The following is a 20,676-nucleotide window of genomic DNA, read 5'->3' as shown; positions in this document are numbered from 1 at the left end:
GACAGAGTGAGGAAAATATAGTGTTTTTTGAACATGTAAGCATGTAAATGTATTTCTACTAGAAACCCAAAATACAAGTATGAACCTGAAAATAAGCGTATTACCTCCCCTTTAACTAATAAACTAAAAATGATTTGTCTACATATGTATATACATCTGTTTCAGGGGCTTTCCTCTGTTGTCTAGGCTAGTAGTTAGCTGATACAGGAAAGAGGAGATGACAGTTTTTATTTTCTCCAAAATGTTTTGCAGACTCCCTATTTGGATCAACAGATCAGTTCAGATTTGACTCTCCTATTCCATGCCCCAGCAAGCAGAGAAAAAAGCTCACGGCACTACACATTCAGCTGATAAATACAACACAAGACCGCCCTCACCCTCCGCCCTCACTGGTTTTCCTTCACTTCCCCTCCGTCTCTATCCATGCTCTTTTATCTGGCTCAGCTTGATGCATCTTTTTTGAATGAGTGTCTCCTCTTCAGTACTCTATTCTTCTATATTTTACACTCACACTTGAAGTTCCTCTGTTGTGTGTGTGTGTTGGTGCATGGACACACTCGGACTGTGGGAATGGACAGCTGACACTGCATCACCCAACCAGCATCTTGCTGCTGTCTAAAGCGTCAGTCACGTGGTCGGCTTAATGACGGCCTGGGCTGTTACGGCGTGTGTGAAGTCTGCACAAGGCAGCTCTGTCTCCTGGCAACATCCAACAGCCTGCTTATTCCGCGCTGCACCGTGAGATGAATCACATCTCTGTCCTGATGTGTTCAGCTGCCGTTCTGGCCCCATGGCTCTCTCTATTCTGCTCAGGAATGGTCTGGCTGTCTGAGCAGCTCCAGGCTTCGTCCTCAGCTTGCCGCCTGTACCTCCTCCCAGCAGCCGTCCCTCCCTTACCTCTCTCCTGTCACGTCCTTCCCTGGCCTGCCTCCATCTCAATCTTCATCTCGTCTCCCCTTCTCCTCCCTGCCACTGTTGTCTCGCTCGGTTTCTCTCTGTCACTCTCTCCTTGCTTGTATCTCAATGAAAGACCTCCCTCTGTCTTTCCCCTTGTGTGTCCTCTTTTACTCAGTCAGTAGAGAAGAAGGACATGCTGTGCTTATCAAACAGCGTCCACAAACAACCACAATGCATCGTAAACCAACTGTACATCTAAATATGAACTGAGGACTTTTAGTAGAGTTACTTAATAAAATGTTTGACATGCTACATAGATTTTAAAGGAACAGTGTGTACGATTTAGGAGGTTTTAGTGGCACCTAGTGGGGAGGATTTCAGATTGCAACCTGCTGAAACTTGTCTCGGTTAGAATGCCTTCAGTGTTCATTGTTCAGGAGGTTTTAACCAGGAGCCAGATTATCCACAGAGGTCTCCTCCTCTCCAAAACAAACGTTCCCGGTGACTAAACCGGTACAAAGCACTAAATAAAGCAGTTTCACGTTACAAACCAGTGTTTCTCCTACGTCATGCTAGCCCAGCACCTGCCAGTGTCTGCTCACCTTATTTCTGGTCCAGACATCGGAAAGTTTTTACCAGGAGTCTAATTATCTGCAGAGGTCTCTTCCTCTCCAAAACAAACAGCTTGTTAATGACGCTGTCGGCAAAGCAGTAATGATTGTGCTAAGTGGCTAATGGGCATGTAGCTACTTCCATGTTTCAGATGATACGTCATGTTTGTAGTCGACCAATGAAGATGAGTTTACATATCACCTTGGGTTCGTCCTTCACCTTCTCAAAATGATCCCACACTTTATTGACTAGCCTGTGGAATAACCACAGGTACCAGCCCTGGAAATTAGGGGCCGTACACATGCTGCGTCTTTAACCGCTTGGAAAACGTGAGGTCGGGCTTTGGGTGCTACTCTTGTGCCCTTTTTGTGCCAGCTTTCAAGAGCGCGTCGGCAGGTTGCGTCTGATGTTGCAAAGCAACCTTAACAAGCATCATATAGCCTTTACCTGAAATCCTGAGTGCAGAGCTGATCTTCTTCCAGGAGCTGTTGTTTGTTTGTTTGTTTGTTTGTTCTCTGCGACTAAGCGACCAATGAAATCTTGCAGACTAATGAACTTTCTGGTCGACTAACGTTTGGTTGACTATAACAAGGCAGCCCTATAAACGACTTATTCTAAGCTAGCAAAGACACAACGATTGTTACCTTCAGGTGATTACACACTAAAGAAAATATATTTATTATATCATTTTCCATATCAGCCAACATATCCCCCTAACTCCTAACACTGGACCTTTACATGTATATTATTACATTAATAAAGAGACAGAAATGACTAAATTAGTTCAGCAGCTTCTTTGAATTGCTGTTGTCTAATCAGTCAGAACACAGTGAGCCTGGTCGTGTGCTGGAGTAAAGTTAGTTCATCTCTCTGAAATCTTCTTACCATAACAAGCTTACATGTTTGTTGTGGTTCCCATTCAGTGCTTTGAAAGGCTTGCCAGCAGTGGACCATCTGACTGTGTCAGGAACATTTATCTCACCTGGCTCAGGGGTTCTCTTTAACTCTCTTAAAAGCGTTCATGTTCATCAGGTACTGGCAGTGTTAAGTTGAATCATGTTGCTGCTGTGATCTGAAGCCACAGTACTGCAGTGCTGTTTGTGTCAATAGTGCATTTATAATGAAATCTGTAACCTCTCTGTCACCACACAAACTATAATGCATGTGTCCCCATGCAGACAGAAACATATGTGTACTGCTACCCTGCCAGTATATGATATCATAATTAGTTTCATATCAGCATTCCTCTCTCCACTTTTTGTTTCTGTCTCGTCTTATCCGCTTCTTTGCTCCTCTTCCTAGCTCGCACCCTCCCCCTCTAAAGCTATTCAAGTGGCACACTGCAGGATTATCCCTCAGCCTCTGAGACACGCTGGTGTGGTCAGACTTATCGTCTTCTCTGGGTTCACTTTGGCCACAGAGGTCAAAGCTGCAAAAATAAAAATTTGCAACACATTAATCATTCAGAGCCTTAAAGGACACAGTTGGACTACAAATTAATACAACCGACAGGAGTCTTTTCAAGGAGTTGTTTGATTTCAAATTTCAGGATTGTTTTTTCTTTTTCCATGATGGCGCCAATTGTGGTAAGTGCATTTGCAGACGAATGTTTGGTTACTTACAAATGTGCAGAAGTTTGAGTTGTAGTATTTTGTCAGCTTCAGGCAACAATGCCGCCTCTGCAATCACAACAGACTCCTAAAAGACTTTGAATTACAAAAGGGATCGCTCTGACAGCAGCAAGTGTTGTGGTCAGTGAGTGGGTTGTTAACAGTTTCAGACGGAAAGATACATCCAGATGGATCAATGTGTCTCATACAGACCAGCTGTTATTTTTTATATATATATTTTACTTACTGTCTGCAGTATTTTGGGTGTTTCTTTGCATGATACACAGACCTAATTCATTATTCTGGCCCATTTATATGAAATTTGTGTAGTTAAAACCTGCGCCTCTGGCTTCATTGTGACTTCCTCAGCAGTTAATTCCGTGGGGAATGAGAGGTGTGTTCACAGTCATCGAGGTGGATTGACCTTAATAACTATGAGTATAAGCCCCTCTCTCCACAATGCTACCACTCTTACCCCTGACTCTTATCCATTTCATGGGACACACGACAGCCTCCCATAACGGACCGAACTGAGACCTCTTTGTGATGTGTTCTCTCTCTGTTGTTCAGTCCAGTGAGCTCAAGTTGTCTTTACACAGAATTGAAAGCTTCCTCAGCTCTCACCCATCATCTCTCCACGTTACATATAATCACCCATGCTACAGAGTGATTTGACTGCAGTCTAGCTTGTCAATTTAAGAAAATGTCTTGCCCGGTATCTGGGAATTATCGTGTTAATCCAAACTTTCTAGACACAATCAAGTGTGTGTTGGTTGAAGTGTGCGAGTTCTGGTTAAATTAAGCCTCTGGATGCGTCCATTTTTGTTATCAGCCGGGATTCTGGCATTGTGCTGCAGATTAACTGGCTTTGATGTCACCAGGTGTTGTAGTCACGGATGCAGAAGCTAGTTGGAGGGCTCGACTGATGGACAGGTAGCTGGACCAATGGTGTTTGTTTGTTGCTGAGATTAAGACATGCTACTTTAGGGCTGCTTAGCTGCATGCAGCCCTCTTGCATCACACAGTCGTGTTTTAATGTGGGTTTTTTTCTCCATTTCTTCGACTAAATATAAACATTTTTTACCTGTGAGGTCTGGATGGTGTCTCAGACTGCTGCTGTTTTCATGATGGTGTGTATTTACCGAAGAGAGAGCCTCAGACTAATCCCCCCAAGTGGAAGCACTGTTGTCATCAGAGCTGAGCAAATTTGCTTTTCGGAATTTATCATGTCGAAGACATGCAGGCAGAATAAACACAGGTCCATAAAAATAACAACCGTGAGCCCATTTGTTTAACTTATCTACACATGCACATATCATTGCAAGTGTGTTTTATTATTATCATATATTACTGGTTCCTTTGAAGACATATGTGTATATAGAGTGCGGACATATGCTCATTACATCAAGCTGTCAAAAGATTATCCTCCTCAATGAGGAGTCCATCTGGGGAAGTTGCCAGAATGTTGATTTTTAAAGGATAGTTTGACATTTGGGGGAATATAACTTATTTGCTTTCTTGCCAAGAGTTAAATGAGATGATTAACACCACCTTCATGTCCGCATGGTGTATATGAAGCTACAGCCAGCAGCTAATTAGCACAACTTGTAGTTTTTATACTTTGGTTTTTGTGTTAATTAGTGAGCTTTAGAGGTGCTGGTTGGCAGATCGTGTTACCTTTAAAGAGAGACAGGCTGTGCGTGAGTGGTATCTGTCTCCTGATCTAGTTCTCAGGATGAAAGTGAATAAGTGTCTTTGCCAAAATGTCAAACGGTTTCTTCACATATCTGTTAATATCAGTGGATCCTGCGTGTCCTCTTGACAGGAGGGTTGTAGGGGTTGAGTCCATTTCCTTAGCAGAGGTCAGTGTGGTAATTGGATGTCTCTTCATGGTCATAAATTATCTTCACTGATGCGAGGTATGGGTTCTTGAATTTGTCAGGCAGGTTGTGAGGGTGGCTAACGTGCCTCTGTGGTGTTGTGCTGATTGGCAGAAAGGGGTCTTGTGTCCCCATTTTGTCCCAACGGATGAAGCTATGATGAGAAACCAGGGCTGTGCCGAATGGTTTTTATTTTGACATTCAAAGGTTCTGTTGACGATTTCTGTTGACATCATCACACTAAAAAAATAGAACAAAATCCTCTATTTGGATAAAATGACTCGTTGGATTAAATGAGTCAGTCATTTTTTTATTAAATCAACTTTCTTTAATGACGAAATGTAATTTATGGTGCTGTTAGATTGCTGCTGGAACGCCCCATTAATACACATGTGCCTTCCTTTGTGTGTTCAGTAGGTTTTATAAAGTAAGAGGTGATTAAACGACATCATTAAAGGACATCTATAGGTGTAAAAATAGGTGTGTTGATCTTGTTTCAGTGTATTTATATCTGTTCTATTTTATGGTTGCAATTACACAATTCTTTTTTGTTCCCTTAATTTAATCAGAAAACAAAAGTAGTTGACAATGTAGAAGAAACCCTTTTGCAAGTCACTACTTTTTGGTTATTGTGCAGTTCGACAAAACATTAAACACTTAAAGGATTTGACAAAAATAGACAGCAGGGTGTGTATCATATCCATACATGGGACTTAGTACAATAGGACTTAGTACTGCTGTGTTAGTGAGAAAGAGATTGATAGAGAGGTGGAGGGGAAGGTGGACTATTGCACGCAAGGTTTCTGTAAGTTCTGAATAACTCAAACACCACAGGTCAGGCAGTATCACCAGATGCAAAGCAAGAGCTACACTCCAGTTGCCAGCTGCAGATAATCGTCCACAATTCGTCTCACCTGTTCCTTTTCCAAATCGGACTGCCAATTAATCGCTTGTAGAGGGGGTCGATGACTAAGACTGTGTCTGACACTTGCCACATCCTCTCAGTTTCCTCGAAACAAATATCGAAGCATTCAAATACTGATTTTGATGTCATTTACAGTTGTTACAATTGAAGCATCGAAGCAGTCACGTCAGCTCTACTAACAAATATGGACTGCAGCAGAATATTTTGTTAGGTAAAAGCATGTTGTGAATTTTGGCAATGACTGCACCTATCTTTTTTCATATGCTTTTGGCTGTTGGACCTGAGAACGCTCTGGAGTTATCGACAATGTTTCAGTTACACGAGTCGGAAACAATCCTACACAGCCACCACTGGAATCTTATTCTACAAAAAGTTTAACACTAATAATATTAGCGTAGCCTGATCTTTGTCTGCAGCTGTGCAGAAGTATTGGGTTTAAACAGAATAAATAGACTTGCAAAAAAATACATTTATTTAGAATTTAAATGTCAGCGTTATGAATGAAGCTTCAAACTATTTGGTACAGCTCTACAGTAAACTGATGGAGGGATACAGAGGGGATCATAGCAGGTTTTTAGTGTGTGTAAACATGTAAAAGTGTATTCATGTAAACTTTGGCTTCACTGTACTTTACAGATAAGGACAGAGAGCTACAGGTCTGGATTATAACATCATCTGTCACATTTTGAAACAGCAAAACCTTCAGTATCTCTCTCTGTTCAGTAAAATGTTTTCTGTTTCTGTAAAAGGAAACAGTACAGAGTTACTGTATCGATATTGTGGGAGAGTAGAGTGCACAGAAAACATGACTCTTTTATTCTCTGAGTCTGAAAAAAAGAATGATTTACCAGAAAAATACTTTGCTGCTGATCCCAGTGCATCTGAGAGGCTCAACTTGTCTCTGACTCAGACACTGACGGTAAAATTGCCAAATCATGAAATCGTTCTTTGGTGTTTTGTGTTGGTGCACTCTTGAAATACCCAGTGTCTGAAAGCCTCGGCTGTGAGGAGCCCCACAGACTGCTGTTATGAGCAGTGACAGTAACCGCAGCCTTTTGATAAAACACAGCTTGGCTGAATCAGTCAATGTTCTGTAAAAACACTGAGCGAGCAGGAATAGATTGCCTGTTCTGCAGCTGAAACCAGAACCAATCACACTGGGTACCAATGTTCCCCTGATCACATTTTTTTGATGAGTAGACCTCGCATGTGAAAACAGTGTTGCAGGACCTGCCACTAAAAATACTCTCCTTTCATGAGCTGACCTTGTAGTTTCTTATTTTTTCCTCACAAGGACAATTACGTTGTTACATTGTGTATAAGGAAAGTGAGGTCAGGCCGGTTCAGATTGAGCCTAACGCAGAGAGTCATTTCTCATGACTCATTTCAGGGATGAAGGATGTTGCAGGAATGAGTTTGCACTTGACTGCAGAAGGAAGCTGAAGGATGAAGCACGGAGGGCACTGGTAATATTCGAACAAAATATTCCGTGTGCTGCAGCAGACTGAAGAGTGCAGACTCAGCTTCTAATCTGAAATGGCCACGAGTCATCCTTCATCTGCACTGACCTCTATCTACCACGCTTAACTAACACTTAGCTTGCACCGTGCACATTAGGAACCAATCAATTACTGCACCATGCTCTTAATAACATTTACAAAACTCGTTATCATTTTAATTAAAAGCTATAATAAAGTTTTGTCGGGCCATGCGCAGAAGTAGATAATAACCACAATCAGCTGTGTTTAATTGTTAAGACCAAGATGTCAGAGCAGGGACATTATCAACAGAGCCTCGTTATTATCACACACATAAAATATATTGTCATATTGGTTGTTGCAGTGCGATGAAGAGCTCTCCGTCAAGAGAAAGCCATTAGTCATGTGAGTGAAATAGATTAGGCTTCAAACAGAGTTCAATACCGATAAAGCGTCTCGCAGTCTCTTCTGTTTTAACCATGGTGGTAAGATATCGACCAGACGTCAAACAAATAAATATAAATCACCTTAAACGCTGGAGGAAATCCAGCAGGAACTGGCGGTTTCTTCTCTTGGGTTTATAAAGAAAGAGGTGATTAGACCACATTATTAAAGGACATGTATAGGTGTAAAAACAGGTGTGTTGATCTGGTTTCAGGGGTGCAGTTACATTTGTAGTTACATGTTTCTTCTTGTCCTTAGATTTAATTAGAATGTCGCAAATGTAATGGACAATTTTGGAAAAGATTTTGTTTTGCAAGTCTCTATTTTTTTCTCCACCAGGCACAATGTGTTGGTCATGTGTGCATCCGTCTGTCCGCAGCTAATCTGGCAAACTACTGGACCAATCAGCCTCATATTTTGTGTGCGCATTCATGACTGTAATCACAAGGATCTTTCGTTGTGGTGATTCACAATTGTTGAAAAACCTTTTTAGTGTTTTATATCGTCATTGACTGCTGACTTATCTGGCCAGTAGAGGCCGAACGTTTTCTGGAAATTGGCTTGGCTGAAAACAGCTGCTGCTCCTTCGTGTCGAAAGGGGTTAGTTGAGGTGGTTTGGGCATCTGATCAGGATGCGTCCTGTTCCGGGCACGTCCAACTGGTCGGAGGCCCCGGGGCAGACCCAGAACATGCTGGAGGGATTACATATCTCATCTGGCCTGGGAACATCTTGGTGTCCCCCAGGAGGAGCTGGAAAGTGTTGCTGGGGAGAGGGACGTCTGGGGTGCTTTGCTTGGCCTAAGTGTTGCTGGGGAGAGGGACGTCTGGGGTGCTTTGCTTGGCCTGCTGCCCCCGCGACCCAGCCCTGGATAAGCGGATGAAAATGGATGGATGGATGGATGGATGGATGGATGGATGGATGGATGAAAACAACAAGCCTTACCTAGTCGGTTTCAGGACACTTTTTGGCTGTTGTCGTGACTCAAAAACTGACATCCAAAAAATATTTGGTCTATTTTAACTGTAAGGGAGCCGGGAGGGAAAATTCAAGCAAGTGTAGCTGCACCATGTACCGGGTGCCATGGCTACGACCCCTTTTTTTTCCTCAGTCCACCACACGTACCACACCAGGAGTGTTTCAGACGCGGAGGGTTTCGCCAGCCTGATATTGTAGATTTGCAGATTTTGTTGATTTCGTCATTTTTCCTTGATATTTTGCTTTTACCATAAGTCGGTAATTTTGTTTTCGTCTTTATTAGTTGTGTTTATCATTGTTATTTCCTACTTTGTTGTTCTGTAGCCTACAGACAGAGTTAGTACCGTTGAAGTTGTTAATGACATGGATCAAAGGTTTGTTGTGTTGTTTTAGTTATTGAAATACATTCATCCACATAATTATGTTGTATATTTATTTCACATACAGTGCCTATTAGCAGGAAAATAGTCAAAAATAGACAAGCCATGTATTGTTCTTAGCTTCTGAATTGTGCTGCACAGCGTCTGCGGAAACTACAAGAGTTGTCTAGAGTAGCTGCGATCAGCCTGGGGTGCGCAGCTGCCTTGCAAAGATCTGCACTTTACTACTGCAGCACTTTTGGTTATTAGTAAAAATACAACAAAACAATAAATAAAACTGTCAAAATTGGACAGTGTTACAATATAAACAGAGACAAAGGAAACAAATACACATGCAAAATATCAGACTGGATATGGAAGTAATGGTAATATCATATCATAACAGTAAATGTGATAATATTGGCAATTACACGATTCTAAAATAACACAAAAGGCACACTTCAGGCTTCTTTTTACAGTGTAGTGTGTGCGTGTTCACCCTCAGATGTAATGTGTCAAGTGACAGTTTTTGCACAGTGGAAGGATTCAGGGTCAGAGCTGTGTGATGGCCGTGATGCTCCACTCTCTCTGGTCTTTTTTCTAGGACACACCAATATAAGATGCCCCCTCTCATTCCTCAGGGCACGGCGCTGTATGCATGGCGGAGGAGACTATTTTTATCTCATTATTATAAACGCCTCATATAGAAACACTGAAAGGTTTCCTCCAGTTGCCAGGGAAAATTGCTCCATTGCTTCTCCTCAGTTTTTGGCCTTCTGATGTCTGCTCGTGCATATCCACCTTACATCTTTGTTCCTGTATCTGTTTAATGTAAAGTCACATTGTTGTCGTTCTCTTTGTGTCTTCCAGTGCATGAGGAACCCAGCTCTGCTGCAGAGGACAGGTTTAGTCATTAGAGTGCTTTGCCACATCCAGGAAAATGTCTGGCTCCTACGATGAATGTGCGGGTGCTGACGACACCATGGACAGCTTCTGGGAGGTACGGACAACACCGTCATATCTGTTCTCACATGAGCCAAGACCTGAGCCCTTACCATCCTCTGTGTCTTGTATTAATGTGGCCTCTGAAGCCCAACAGAGTCACCACTGAAACCATGAAAATTAGATTAGTGTCACCAAGTTTTTACAGGAAAATTTGTCTCAGAAGTTGCAGCGATGCTGTTTGGTACCCACTGAGGCTCAAGGAGGAAGTTGCACAAATTAAGCATGGCCTGCCGGGAGTAAGATGGGAAGATTGATACCACTCTCAAATCTTATTTTTACACTTTATGCTAAGTTACGCTAACCAGCTGCCGACTCTAGCCTCATATTTTACAGATATGAGAGTGATATCAAAGTTCTCATCCTGTCATTGCAAAGTGTATTTCCCTTGAATGTCAAACTATTGCCTTCAATTTTTGGATTCTTAAGGAATACTTAAACCTCCAAATGAGCATTTGTGTAACAGCTACTCACCCTGTGTTACACTGAATTTGGGAGCTTGCATGACTCCATAGTGAACGAATCCAAAAACGGAGAAAATTCTTGATAAACTGAAGGCATAGGGGACTTCATTTAACAACAGTAAAACTATATATAGGGTTGTTTATTTATGAAACGTCTAAAGTGAGACCTAATGTAAAACACAGATGTGTTTCCGTTTTGGGAGTCAAACTGTGGAATGGACTCAGTGCTGATTTGAAATTGTGTTGCTCTCTGTTGAGTTTTTAAAAAGCCTTGAAATGTCAAATGATTATTGATTGTAATTTAGAGTATAATGTGTTTAATTATAAATTTATTTATTTCCTTTCTTTGGTACAGTTGATATTCTGGGTTGTCCTTTGGTTAATATAGGGCAAGCAAAAATAAGCCGGGGGCTTCAGCCTGTTCCTTTTTCGGTGACTGACTGTGAGAAAATTTGTGAGAAATAATCTTTGTTTCTCCAGACGTATGTAACCAAAATAAAATTATTCATTCATTCATTTTATATCAAAACATCCATTTACTCATGAATCCAGTCGTATGCCTAGTGCTTCCCAAACATATGCAGTTTTGCAAAAACATTTCCTTTTTTTTTTTTTTCAAAACACTTCTGCACAAACAGTCTCAGGCACAGACGTCGTTTATGCAAAAGTGTTTTAAATAGTAGTGTGTTAGCGAAAATGCATATGTCTGTTAAGTACTGAGGATACGACCGGATAAATGAGGCTTGGCTTATACTGCACAAGTTGCATGACAGTTTAGTTTTTGCTGTAGTTAAACACAAACCCCTGTGACTTCATTACATCAAGTTTGTTCAAACTGGAGGCATGCGAGAAAACAAAGGGAACATTTAGGGGGGTGAAGTATTTAATGATGACCAGGAATTTCTCTGCTTCATTAAGCAGAAGTGCAGCTAAAAAGCTTTTATGCAAATGGAAAGTTGCAGTGTCTGTATTTTTGGTCACAGAGTAAAAAAATTAGTTATGTCTAGTCTTTGGTTTTATCTAGACTTTAAAACATAGATGCCCCTTGTCTGTAGTGTCAGTACAGCGTTCTGGTCTGACACATTCAGCTTTAAAAAAGGAAAGAAAATGAGGAGTTATCATCCAAACAAACACTCTTACATAACTCTTATTTATTATCATATTTTGTAAACATGTCCATGTACCTTTTAAAATAATTAAGTAAGTTATCATGTCCTGCTTTCACGTTTAGTTTCTGGTTAATGAAGCCCATTTATGCCAGGAAGAAAAATACATTGAAGTCTGGAATAACAGGATAAATATACTCATAGCACGTCCAAATTATGAGCTACAAATTCAAATAAATTGGTCTTTTGTGGACTTAATTCGACTTGGGCCCATTTGTATTTTTAGTATTTCTTGTTGTGTATCTTTTCTCCTGGCAGACAAGAAGGCAGGCTGTGAAAAACTGAAGATGAGACTAATGCAGCAATTATTCTTTTGGCGTAAATGGGCTTCCATCATTTAGTTAAACTATCTGCGCACAAATGATTTTACAGTAATTACTGTGTTACTTTGTTAAAGATGTGAGTGCCAAATGTGAACCTGCCACAGACACTATTTCAACACAGTTGTTTCTTATTGAAGAGAATATTTTACCACTATTGTTAATCATGTGTATTGTAAATTGTGTCATCACAGGAGACATCACAGCAAATATAAACATCATACAATCCATCCTCACTTCTTGTGCTGAGATGCAGTGTGTGTACTTTTTACCCCGCACCAAATTAGCGTTAATGAATTCCCTCAGTACAGAGTCTTCTTTGTATCATGGCTCTCAGCCACAGAGACAGAGACAAAGAGCCTCAGTCATCAGTCGCTCTGAGGCCGTCTTTCACCACATGCACCTGCCTATAGCATCTGTATACTAGCAACACAGCTCGGGTCGGCTCATGCTTTATAAATGCTGGAGAAAAGCACTCAATTCTCAGGTTTTGTCATCAGAAACGTTGATATTTGATCCAACTAGGCCGAGAGGCACTAATCAAGTGTAACCAACCATCACCACCATGTTGAATTGTGGCACAAAAACAAGAGCTGGCTCGTGTTTTCATGTGTAGAACCAGTCCACCTGCGTGTTGTTGTTGGTGTGACTTGGCAATCTGTCACGCAGGCCAACAGTCATACCGTCGCACACCTGTCTCACTGCCTCCCTGCAGCTCTCTCATCTCAAACAGTAACCGCACATGCATGCTTGTGTCAGGGCCAATCACAGCGTAGCCCTGCAGCCAGCAGACGCATCAGACAGGCTCTCAGAGAGACACGCATGTGTGTGATGTATGTATGAACACGACTGTATGTATTTACAGCAGCAGTGTGTGGTTTCTATGTATTTCTGTCTCTACCTCGATGTCTATCCCTGAGAATCTGTCTGCCTGCATTACACCACTCAAGAGGATTAAAGCAGTCACACACACACACACACACACACACACACACACACACACACACACAAACACAAGCCCATGTCATTGCATAACTACACATGCACAGGCACGAGCAACCCCCCCCCCTCTTCTCCACACTACCCTCCCTTCATCATGCACCATGAGCTCACGCCCCCTGCAGGCACTGAGGAGGCGGATCCACACAGCCTGGCTCTGCTCTTTTAAGGCGGTATCACTTAAGGTGGCGAGACCTAAAAGAAAAGGCAGGAAATAACTCTGGATACTGGAGTGTTTATAGGATAGGACAAAAAATGTTTTGATGTCTTTATCCAGAAAATAAATGTGGCTGAAGCTGATTGTTGTGTGGAATTGAATGTGCATGAATAGTGCAGCATATTAGATACTGCAGTTGATTGAACGTGCTGTACATTTCAGGATATACTTAGAGATTAGCATCAAAATATCCAAAACAGTGCTGGATACCATGCATTCTAAGATAAAATGGGGCCAGACACCCACCCACATGTAACTCAGCCAGTGCCCGTTTTGGAGCACAGATTTTGAAGTAAACATGATCTAAAATTAGTTTTAAATTATCTCTGATTTCTGACAAAGACAGACAGAATAACATTTTGGTAGCAGACGAGGATGTTAATGTGAGGAACCATCAAGTTTAAAGCAAAATAAAGATATATACGTATTTTTGTTAATTATAAAAATGTAAAAGCATTAACATTTTCCTCCACACCTATATTTCTATCTAATGGTAAATGGACTGCACTTGTATCGAGCCTTTCTAGTCTTCTGACCTCTCAAAGTGCTTTTACACTATCCACCCATTCACACACACATTCACACACTGGTGGCCGAGGCTACCAAGGTGCCACCTACTACTTAGTAACCATTCACTCTCACACACCAATGGAACAGCCACTGGAGGTAATTTGGGGTTCAGTATCTGGCCCAAGGATACTTTGACATGTGGATTAAAGGAGCTGGGGATCAAACCGCCTATCTTTCAATTAGTAGATGACCTGCTCTACCTCTGAGTCACAGGCACCCCAGTCTGGTTTTTATTTCTAAAATAGTTAAAGGTGCAGTGTGCAATGCCTGGCCACATGCTCCAAACTAATAAGGGCATTTCACCTCCAAACCAACCAGTATAAGCTCTCTTAGCTTTTTTTTAGTTTAGTCAGTAAACAAAATAAACTTACCAAAATGTCAAGAAAGATTTTTTTTACACCTATTATCCTTGTTAAACCTGAAAATACAACCATACATGTTCTGAATTTAAGTTTCTCTCTTTCACCAAACTAAGACTAGCCCAGTGTTTCCCAACTGGTGGGTCGGGTCCACTCTGAATGGACCACAAGTGACTTGTAAACATGTCAAGTTCTTTAAAAACACACTTTATTTTAAAGTACAGTGAAATTCCAGCACAAAGATTTTACTGTGAAGTGTCGTTTCCTGCTGTAGAGTGAGTGACTGACAACTGGACACTGGACAGCTACTTGACAGAGACAGCAAACTAGCTCAACGACATGGCCAAACGCATGTATGACTGTCCTGTGACTGCACCAGTTGGGAACCACTAGACAAGCTTAATTGCCTTGTTTACTCATTGTAAAACTCACTGAATTCAAACTGGACATAAACAAAATGAAACTCGCACACATCATCTTGGTTGGTCTTTCCATTGTTTCAATGATCACTAACTCTGGTTTGGTCGAAATAAACCCTCATTTCACGAAGTTAGATGTGACTATTTCCTGGCTCTACATGCTGTTCTTTCCAATTGCCCAACCTTATTGACAAGCCCTCGGGGCAGCTCTACTTCTTTATCCTCTGTTGTTAGACTGAGGACAGATTGGACACGATGGTGACTCACCATCGCCTCTCGAGGTGGTCTTACAAGACAGGACGGACCGGGGCTAGCTGGAAAGCATGCTCATTTCAGTAGATATCTCTGCCAACAGTATATAAACATCTCTAACATAATGTCAAAACTGTTACTTCTTCACATTCTGTTAATGTTGTTGAATGTTTTAAACTAAATTTCTGGCCATATCTTACACATTGCACCTTTTAAAAGACACAACAACTCTGAAAAGACTTTCTATCCTGTTTTTGGGAGAGGAGAGTAAATGACTTCATGCTCTAATAATGCTACTACAGCAAAAGCTATCCGCTAACTGCTATTAGCATTCAGATAAAAAATGATAGGTGAAGAATAAACCATAATAATGTCACATACCTCTCTTTAAAGCGAAGAAATGGTCACAGAAATGAAATGTTGTTTATAATTTTGTTCAGTTTGAGGCCCCTTAAAGCTAAACCCCATTAAATCAGCCTGTTTTTATATATTTACAGGAAACTGGTCTTTTAAAAATATGTTATTTTACTCGCCTATTACTTGTTTCTTTGGGGGTGTTATTTGCTATAACAGCTACATTTAATACTCTACCAGTACATGACGACCAAAAGTGTATGTGTTGTTTATGCACAGTAATACTGTACATACTGAAATCGAATTCAAAAACCTAGACTAACTAAAAAGACTGTTCTTAAAGGAAGCGTCCTCCCTGTTATACCATATATTCTCGAACTGTGTAGCCTATCATCATATATTTTGATGAGTCATACTGATGTATGAAAATACACTTTTTCATCTTTTTTTTAACATATTTTGATGGGGTTTTTTTTGTTTTTTTTTCTTTTAGAGATATACTGTATGTACAGACAGATTTGCTTTCTGTCCCATTAACCTTTCTGTCTGTGTGTTCTCAGGTGGGGAACTACAAACGTGCTGTCAAGAGATTTGATGACGGCCACCGGCTCTGCAATGACCTCATGGGCTGCCTGCAGGAACGTGCCAAGATAGAGAAAGCGTATGGTGATCAGCTAACTGCCTGGTCCAAGAGATGGAGACAGCTCATTGAGAAAGGTCAGCACGCTGGAGAGGTTCAATAAAATAAATAGCTCAACAAATGAACGTACTTAACGCTGTTTTTCAATTTCCCACAGCGTGTACAGAGTTTGCTGTTTGCTCTCTGGTAATATTTGGCTGCGTGTTATTGCACTGAATATTTTATATGGAATTAATAATTTTGTCCGACCCCTCAGGCCCACAGTACGGCTCAGTGGAGAGAGCCTGGCTGGCTGTGATGACTGAGGCAGAGAAGGTGAGCGAGCTGCACCAAGATGTGAAGAACAACCTGATGAACGAAGACGTAGAGAAAGTGAAGAACTGGCAGAAGGAAGCCTACCACAAGCAGATGATCGGAGGCTTCAAAGAGGCGAAGGAGGCGGAGGAAGGCTTTAAGAAGGCGCAGAAACCGTGGGCTAAAAAGCTCAAGGAGGTGAGGGGGATGGAAGCAAATTTATATGAGTCACCGTCTTTGTCCTTGATGTGACAGAACAAGTTGTGTTCACTTCATGAATCATGTGAGACATGAATTGGGCGGCTGTATGGTTCGCACTTGTGCTTAAGATGTTGATTTGTCTCCAGCTGTGTCACAGCAACATTCATTCCTGTATGAGTCTCCATTATTTTAAACTTGACATCCTGATAAAAACAAAATGCAGTAGGGAAAAATGCAAAACACAAAGTAACACCTGGGGCCACATGTATAAAACTGTGTGTACGGACAAAGACAAAAATGTGCATACAGCTCTTTTCGTCACATTTATGAAGACGCACGTACGCATGTTTCCTGTTTTATAAATCTCAATCATTGTAGAGCTGGGCGCACATGCACGAGCCTCATTTCCACATCCACAGTTTGCCAAACATGGATGTTCACTGATGGTGTTACATTGGCGAGGTTCTCCACCGGTGCCAGAGCAGCTGTCATTACACACAACTGTGGATATTTGTAGTTTCCACGCCACTAATTCATCATGTTTAGCAAACCATCATCACTGCAAAGCCCGTTTCCACCAAACACTGGTACCTTTGGAACCAAAAGTAACTCTAGACCCTAGCATTTCCACTGCAAACAGTACTCTTAAATGTGGACGGGGTTGTTGTCACTTACTGCTCCGTCCAGCACTCACTGTATTTCCTCCTCCATCAGTCTGCACCTCGTTCATTATACAGAACGAGGCTGCACGCCAGAATTTTCAGAACAAAACAGAACAGGCTGCAGTGAGAGTCTCTCTCCATGAGGTATTGCAGATTTGTGCATTTAGTCCTTCTCAGGCAAGCTCAGGGGATTAGTGTTGCCGAAGCCCACAGGAACGACGCTCCACAGTGCTTTTTTTTTGTTTCTGCAAGTGAGGATTAGAATAAATGCAGCCCTGGTTGAAATTAATATATATAAACGCTTGAAGATCCACTCATTACTAAAAGTGTCTGTCATGTAAAAACTAAAGTGAAGGTCAAAGTTGTTAAAGTGAAATTTAAGGCATGCTGATGGATTCACGTCGTCAGCTCATGCATTAATCAACATTACAAGTTAACGTTCCACCTTAAAAGTTGCAGGCAGTCGGCCCAGTGAATTAAGTTTTTTTTTTTTTCTCCGACTCCAGCTGCTGTGAGAGGCAGCAAAACATCCTTTCATTTTATACTTACAGTCTACTAATAAAACTCTCCACAGTATGAACAGTGGTTACATGAGCCTCAAAACCAGCCACAACTCAGCCCTGAGCAGAGTGACCGTCCTCTATTGACCAATCAACAGACTGCAGTGTTCACAGCTCCACCTTTTAGTACCAGATCTGTGTGCTAGGTACCCCAACAGAGGGGGGACCAAAAATGGGGACAGTACAGAACGGTTCCATTGGTACCATCCACAACTTTACACAGTGGAAATGGAAAAAAAGCGCACTGTACTGAACTGAACTGCTCAGTGGAAACGGGGCTCTGTGATCTCAATCATTATTACTTTAATTGTCAGAAGAATAATCAATGATTCATTCAATGTGCTCATGTTGAAACTTAGTTTCCAAAGTGCTTCACAATTCTGGATCTAATTAAACAATTATTAAGAGTGAGATCATGGCTTAAATGTAAATTAAAAGAATGATAAATTAGAGCTTTGGACAGAACTATGTCAAATAAGTTTGTCTGCCACAGTTAATGCTAGATACAGACTGATCCATTATAACTGTCTACACCAACTCTATATTACGCCACAGATATTGCATAAATATAAACCTGATTCATTAGACAGATGTTTTAGATGTGGTATAAAGGAGGGCTCTTGGATTTACTTTTCCATTAGACGCACAACTCTGCCTTCTTAGGAACTTAACAACCATTAGTGCTTCTTTACAGAACTTCCGAAAGAGGTTTTTGTAAATAGCTTTGAGCATTACCAGGAAGTGCACAGCAGATGGTTTTTGGAATTAATATTCCAATTGAAAAGAGCATGTATAGTCCAAGAAACGAATATGGCACCTTTCTAGAATTTGGAAGCTCTGCTTGACGTATATTGATACTCTACCAACAACTCTATCAGATTTGTTACCAGACTGATGCGCCATTAGTCCTCTGATTAGGCCAGGCTTCTTACTTTATGTTTTATTTATTTATTTTATTTCAAATGTTCTGATTATATACTTATTTGTATTATCAATTTGTTTTTGATTATAATCTACTCCTTTTGAGTTAGGTTTGTATGTTGTAAATATTTAAAATTAATTGTAATAATTAAATTTAAAATCACATGAAGTCCCCTGGCCACACAAGTTATATAAATAGGGCTTAAGTTTGAATTTCTGAATTTAAGCATATATCTGAGCAGCACAGAGGCAGACTGAATTAATGATTTCATCTAGAGGCAAATCCTGGAGCTTCTCCATGACACCGTCTGTGGCTGCACCCATGGTGGTTTCACTGGCACCTCTCCCGATCTACAGCTCTGAGAGCTACGTTAAAATACAATTCCTTTGTACGTGATATTTCAAACAAAAACTCTACGAGGCAACAGAGCCAGACACTAATTAATTGTCAGTGAACCAAGTCTTGATTTTCAGTGTAGGGAGACGCTGTGTAGATACAAACTTTACTGCCTGAAACTGTTGATGCAGCACCTTGTTGAAAGTGGAATCTTCCCTGTATTTTACCCTTTTGAGGAGCTGTTTGAGTCCATTGCTTTGGGGCTGGACCTGTATGATTTGAGTGGACTGAGACTCTATTAGACCCACGTCTGACTGGGACATTTGTTTCCTCACTAGTGCAGTGATATACTAGAAACAAAGCCTAACTGAAGCAAGTAGAAACAGTGTTTTTACTGCTCTAACTTTGAGGTTTTACCCTTAATAGCAAAAAAAAAAAAAAAGGCATCTTTATGATCTTTATGCAGTTATAAATACTGATCACATTTCAACCTAGTATCGTGTCTGGACAGAGTCATTCCTCCTTTGAGATGAGCTGATGCGACAAATTAGATCGTGTATGTGAAACACTGACAATTCCTATGTTCGTCCATCCAGATGGAGGCAGCTAAGAAATCGTACCACATGGCCTGCAAGGAGGAGAAGCTGGCTGCAGCCCGAGAGGCCAACGGCAAGACTGAGGCTTCTGTCACAGCAGACCAGCAGAAGAAACTCCACGAGAAGACGGACAAATGCAAGCAGGATGTGCAGAAGGTGAGAACGAGGCTGTGGAACTACTTGAAGAGATGAAAGTCTTTAAGTTTAGTTAGAGACGTCTGAAACATTAGAGCCCCAGTAACCACCAGTTAGTTTGTTGCTAAATCAGCTGCTATAATTAATAAGACAGTTAATACTTGTGGCATCAGTGCAGCATGTGGTGTAGGCAGTTTGGGCAAATGCTAAGGGGGCTGTCATCCATCAGGGGCACCACAAATGAGGAAGAAAAAAATGTTTATCTTTAACTTTTTTTTAGTAATGTTATTACTAATTTGAAGTATTACATGAGGCCACAACAACATAACTACATAGCAAAGCCTACTAAATAATAGAGAAGCCCACTCTCCAGCTCCTTACACTTTACCTGCTCTCTGGGGAGATGGGCGAGTAATCTGACGTCACGTTGAACCCTGAAACACGCTGTATCATTATCATGTCAAAACGACAAAAGCTCTCTGGTGCCCACTCAACCACCACTACACTACTGAGAGGAGTGGATGTGGAGAGAAAGAAACTGAAATTGGCAGGAGGAGAGTTAGGTGACGTTACCTTTAAGCAGCCCATGGCCACAATGAACAGCTCACTGAGGTTGCATTGATTTGCATTGTGAAGCTTTCAAGCTCTATTCAGTAAAAGTCAGTATTGGATGAGGGTAAATTATAATATTCTCATGATGTGTTCAATGTAATCTTGTAAAATGTAGGGTTTTTTTTGAGAGAAACTTGAATAAATCAGCTGTTTGAAGGAGAAATGTGTTGATGCTTTCACAGCACTATAAAGTAGATATTAGAGAGGGAATTATGGTGTAGCATATGTAGTTAAAAGGCTTTTTGGTTATTTTTTTAAGCTGTTTTTCAGGTGAAAGTTATGTTAAAGGTTGTTTCATACATGTGTATTATTGAATTTACGTCATTTAAAACTAGTATAATGAAGGACTAAATGACTTTAAAACGGTTTATTTCTGTATGTTGATTTGTATATATTTTTGTATGGAATTATAGAT

General features: G+C 41.0%; 2 protein-coding genes across 3 annotated transcripts in view; one reads left to right on the top strand and one right to left on the bottom strand.

The window, feature by feature from the left end:
- camta1a (calmodulin binding transcription activator 1a) overlaps positions 1–20,676 on the bottom strand; it is a 929,980-nt gene that overhangs the window by 649,848 nt on the left and 259,456 nt on the right. The window lies entirely within an intron of this gene.
- The window catches only part of LOC126402395 (protein kinase C and casein kinase substrate in neurons protein 1-like), a 57,168-nt gene that overhangs the window by 23,659 nt on the left and 12,833 nt on the right, over positions 1–20,676 (top strand). The window contains exons 1-5 of one of the 2 annotated variants that reach the window (XM_050064312.1): positions 2,877–3,095; positions 10,052–10,181; positions 15,864–16,020; positions 16,200–16,435; positions 19,515–19,670. In XM_050064312.1, the coding sequence (XP_049920269.1) occupies positions 10,122–10,181; positions 15,864–16,020; positions 16,200–16,435; positions 19,515–19,670 (609 nt within the window). In that variant the 5' untranslated portion in view covers positions 2,877–3,095; positions 10,052–10,121. Of the gene's footprint in view, positions 1–2,876; positions 3,096–10,051; positions 10,182–15,863; positions 16,021–16,199; positions 16,436–19,514; positions 19,671–20,676 lie in introns of those variants that run through there. The other variant, XM_050064311.1, reaches the window with a different exon arrangement.

The sequence above is a fragment of the Epinephelus moara genome, chromosome 16, assembly GCF_006386435.1.
Source record: "Epinephelus moara isolate mb chromosome 16, YSFRI_EMoa_1.0, whole genome shotgun sequence".
Classification (NCBI taxonomy): Eukaryota; Metazoa; Chordata; class Actinopteri; order Perciformes; family Serranidae; genus Epinephelus; species Epinephelus moara.
The sequence above is the reverse complement of the archived record's forward strand: the minus strand, read 5'-3'. Positions and strand labels throughout refer to the sequence as shown.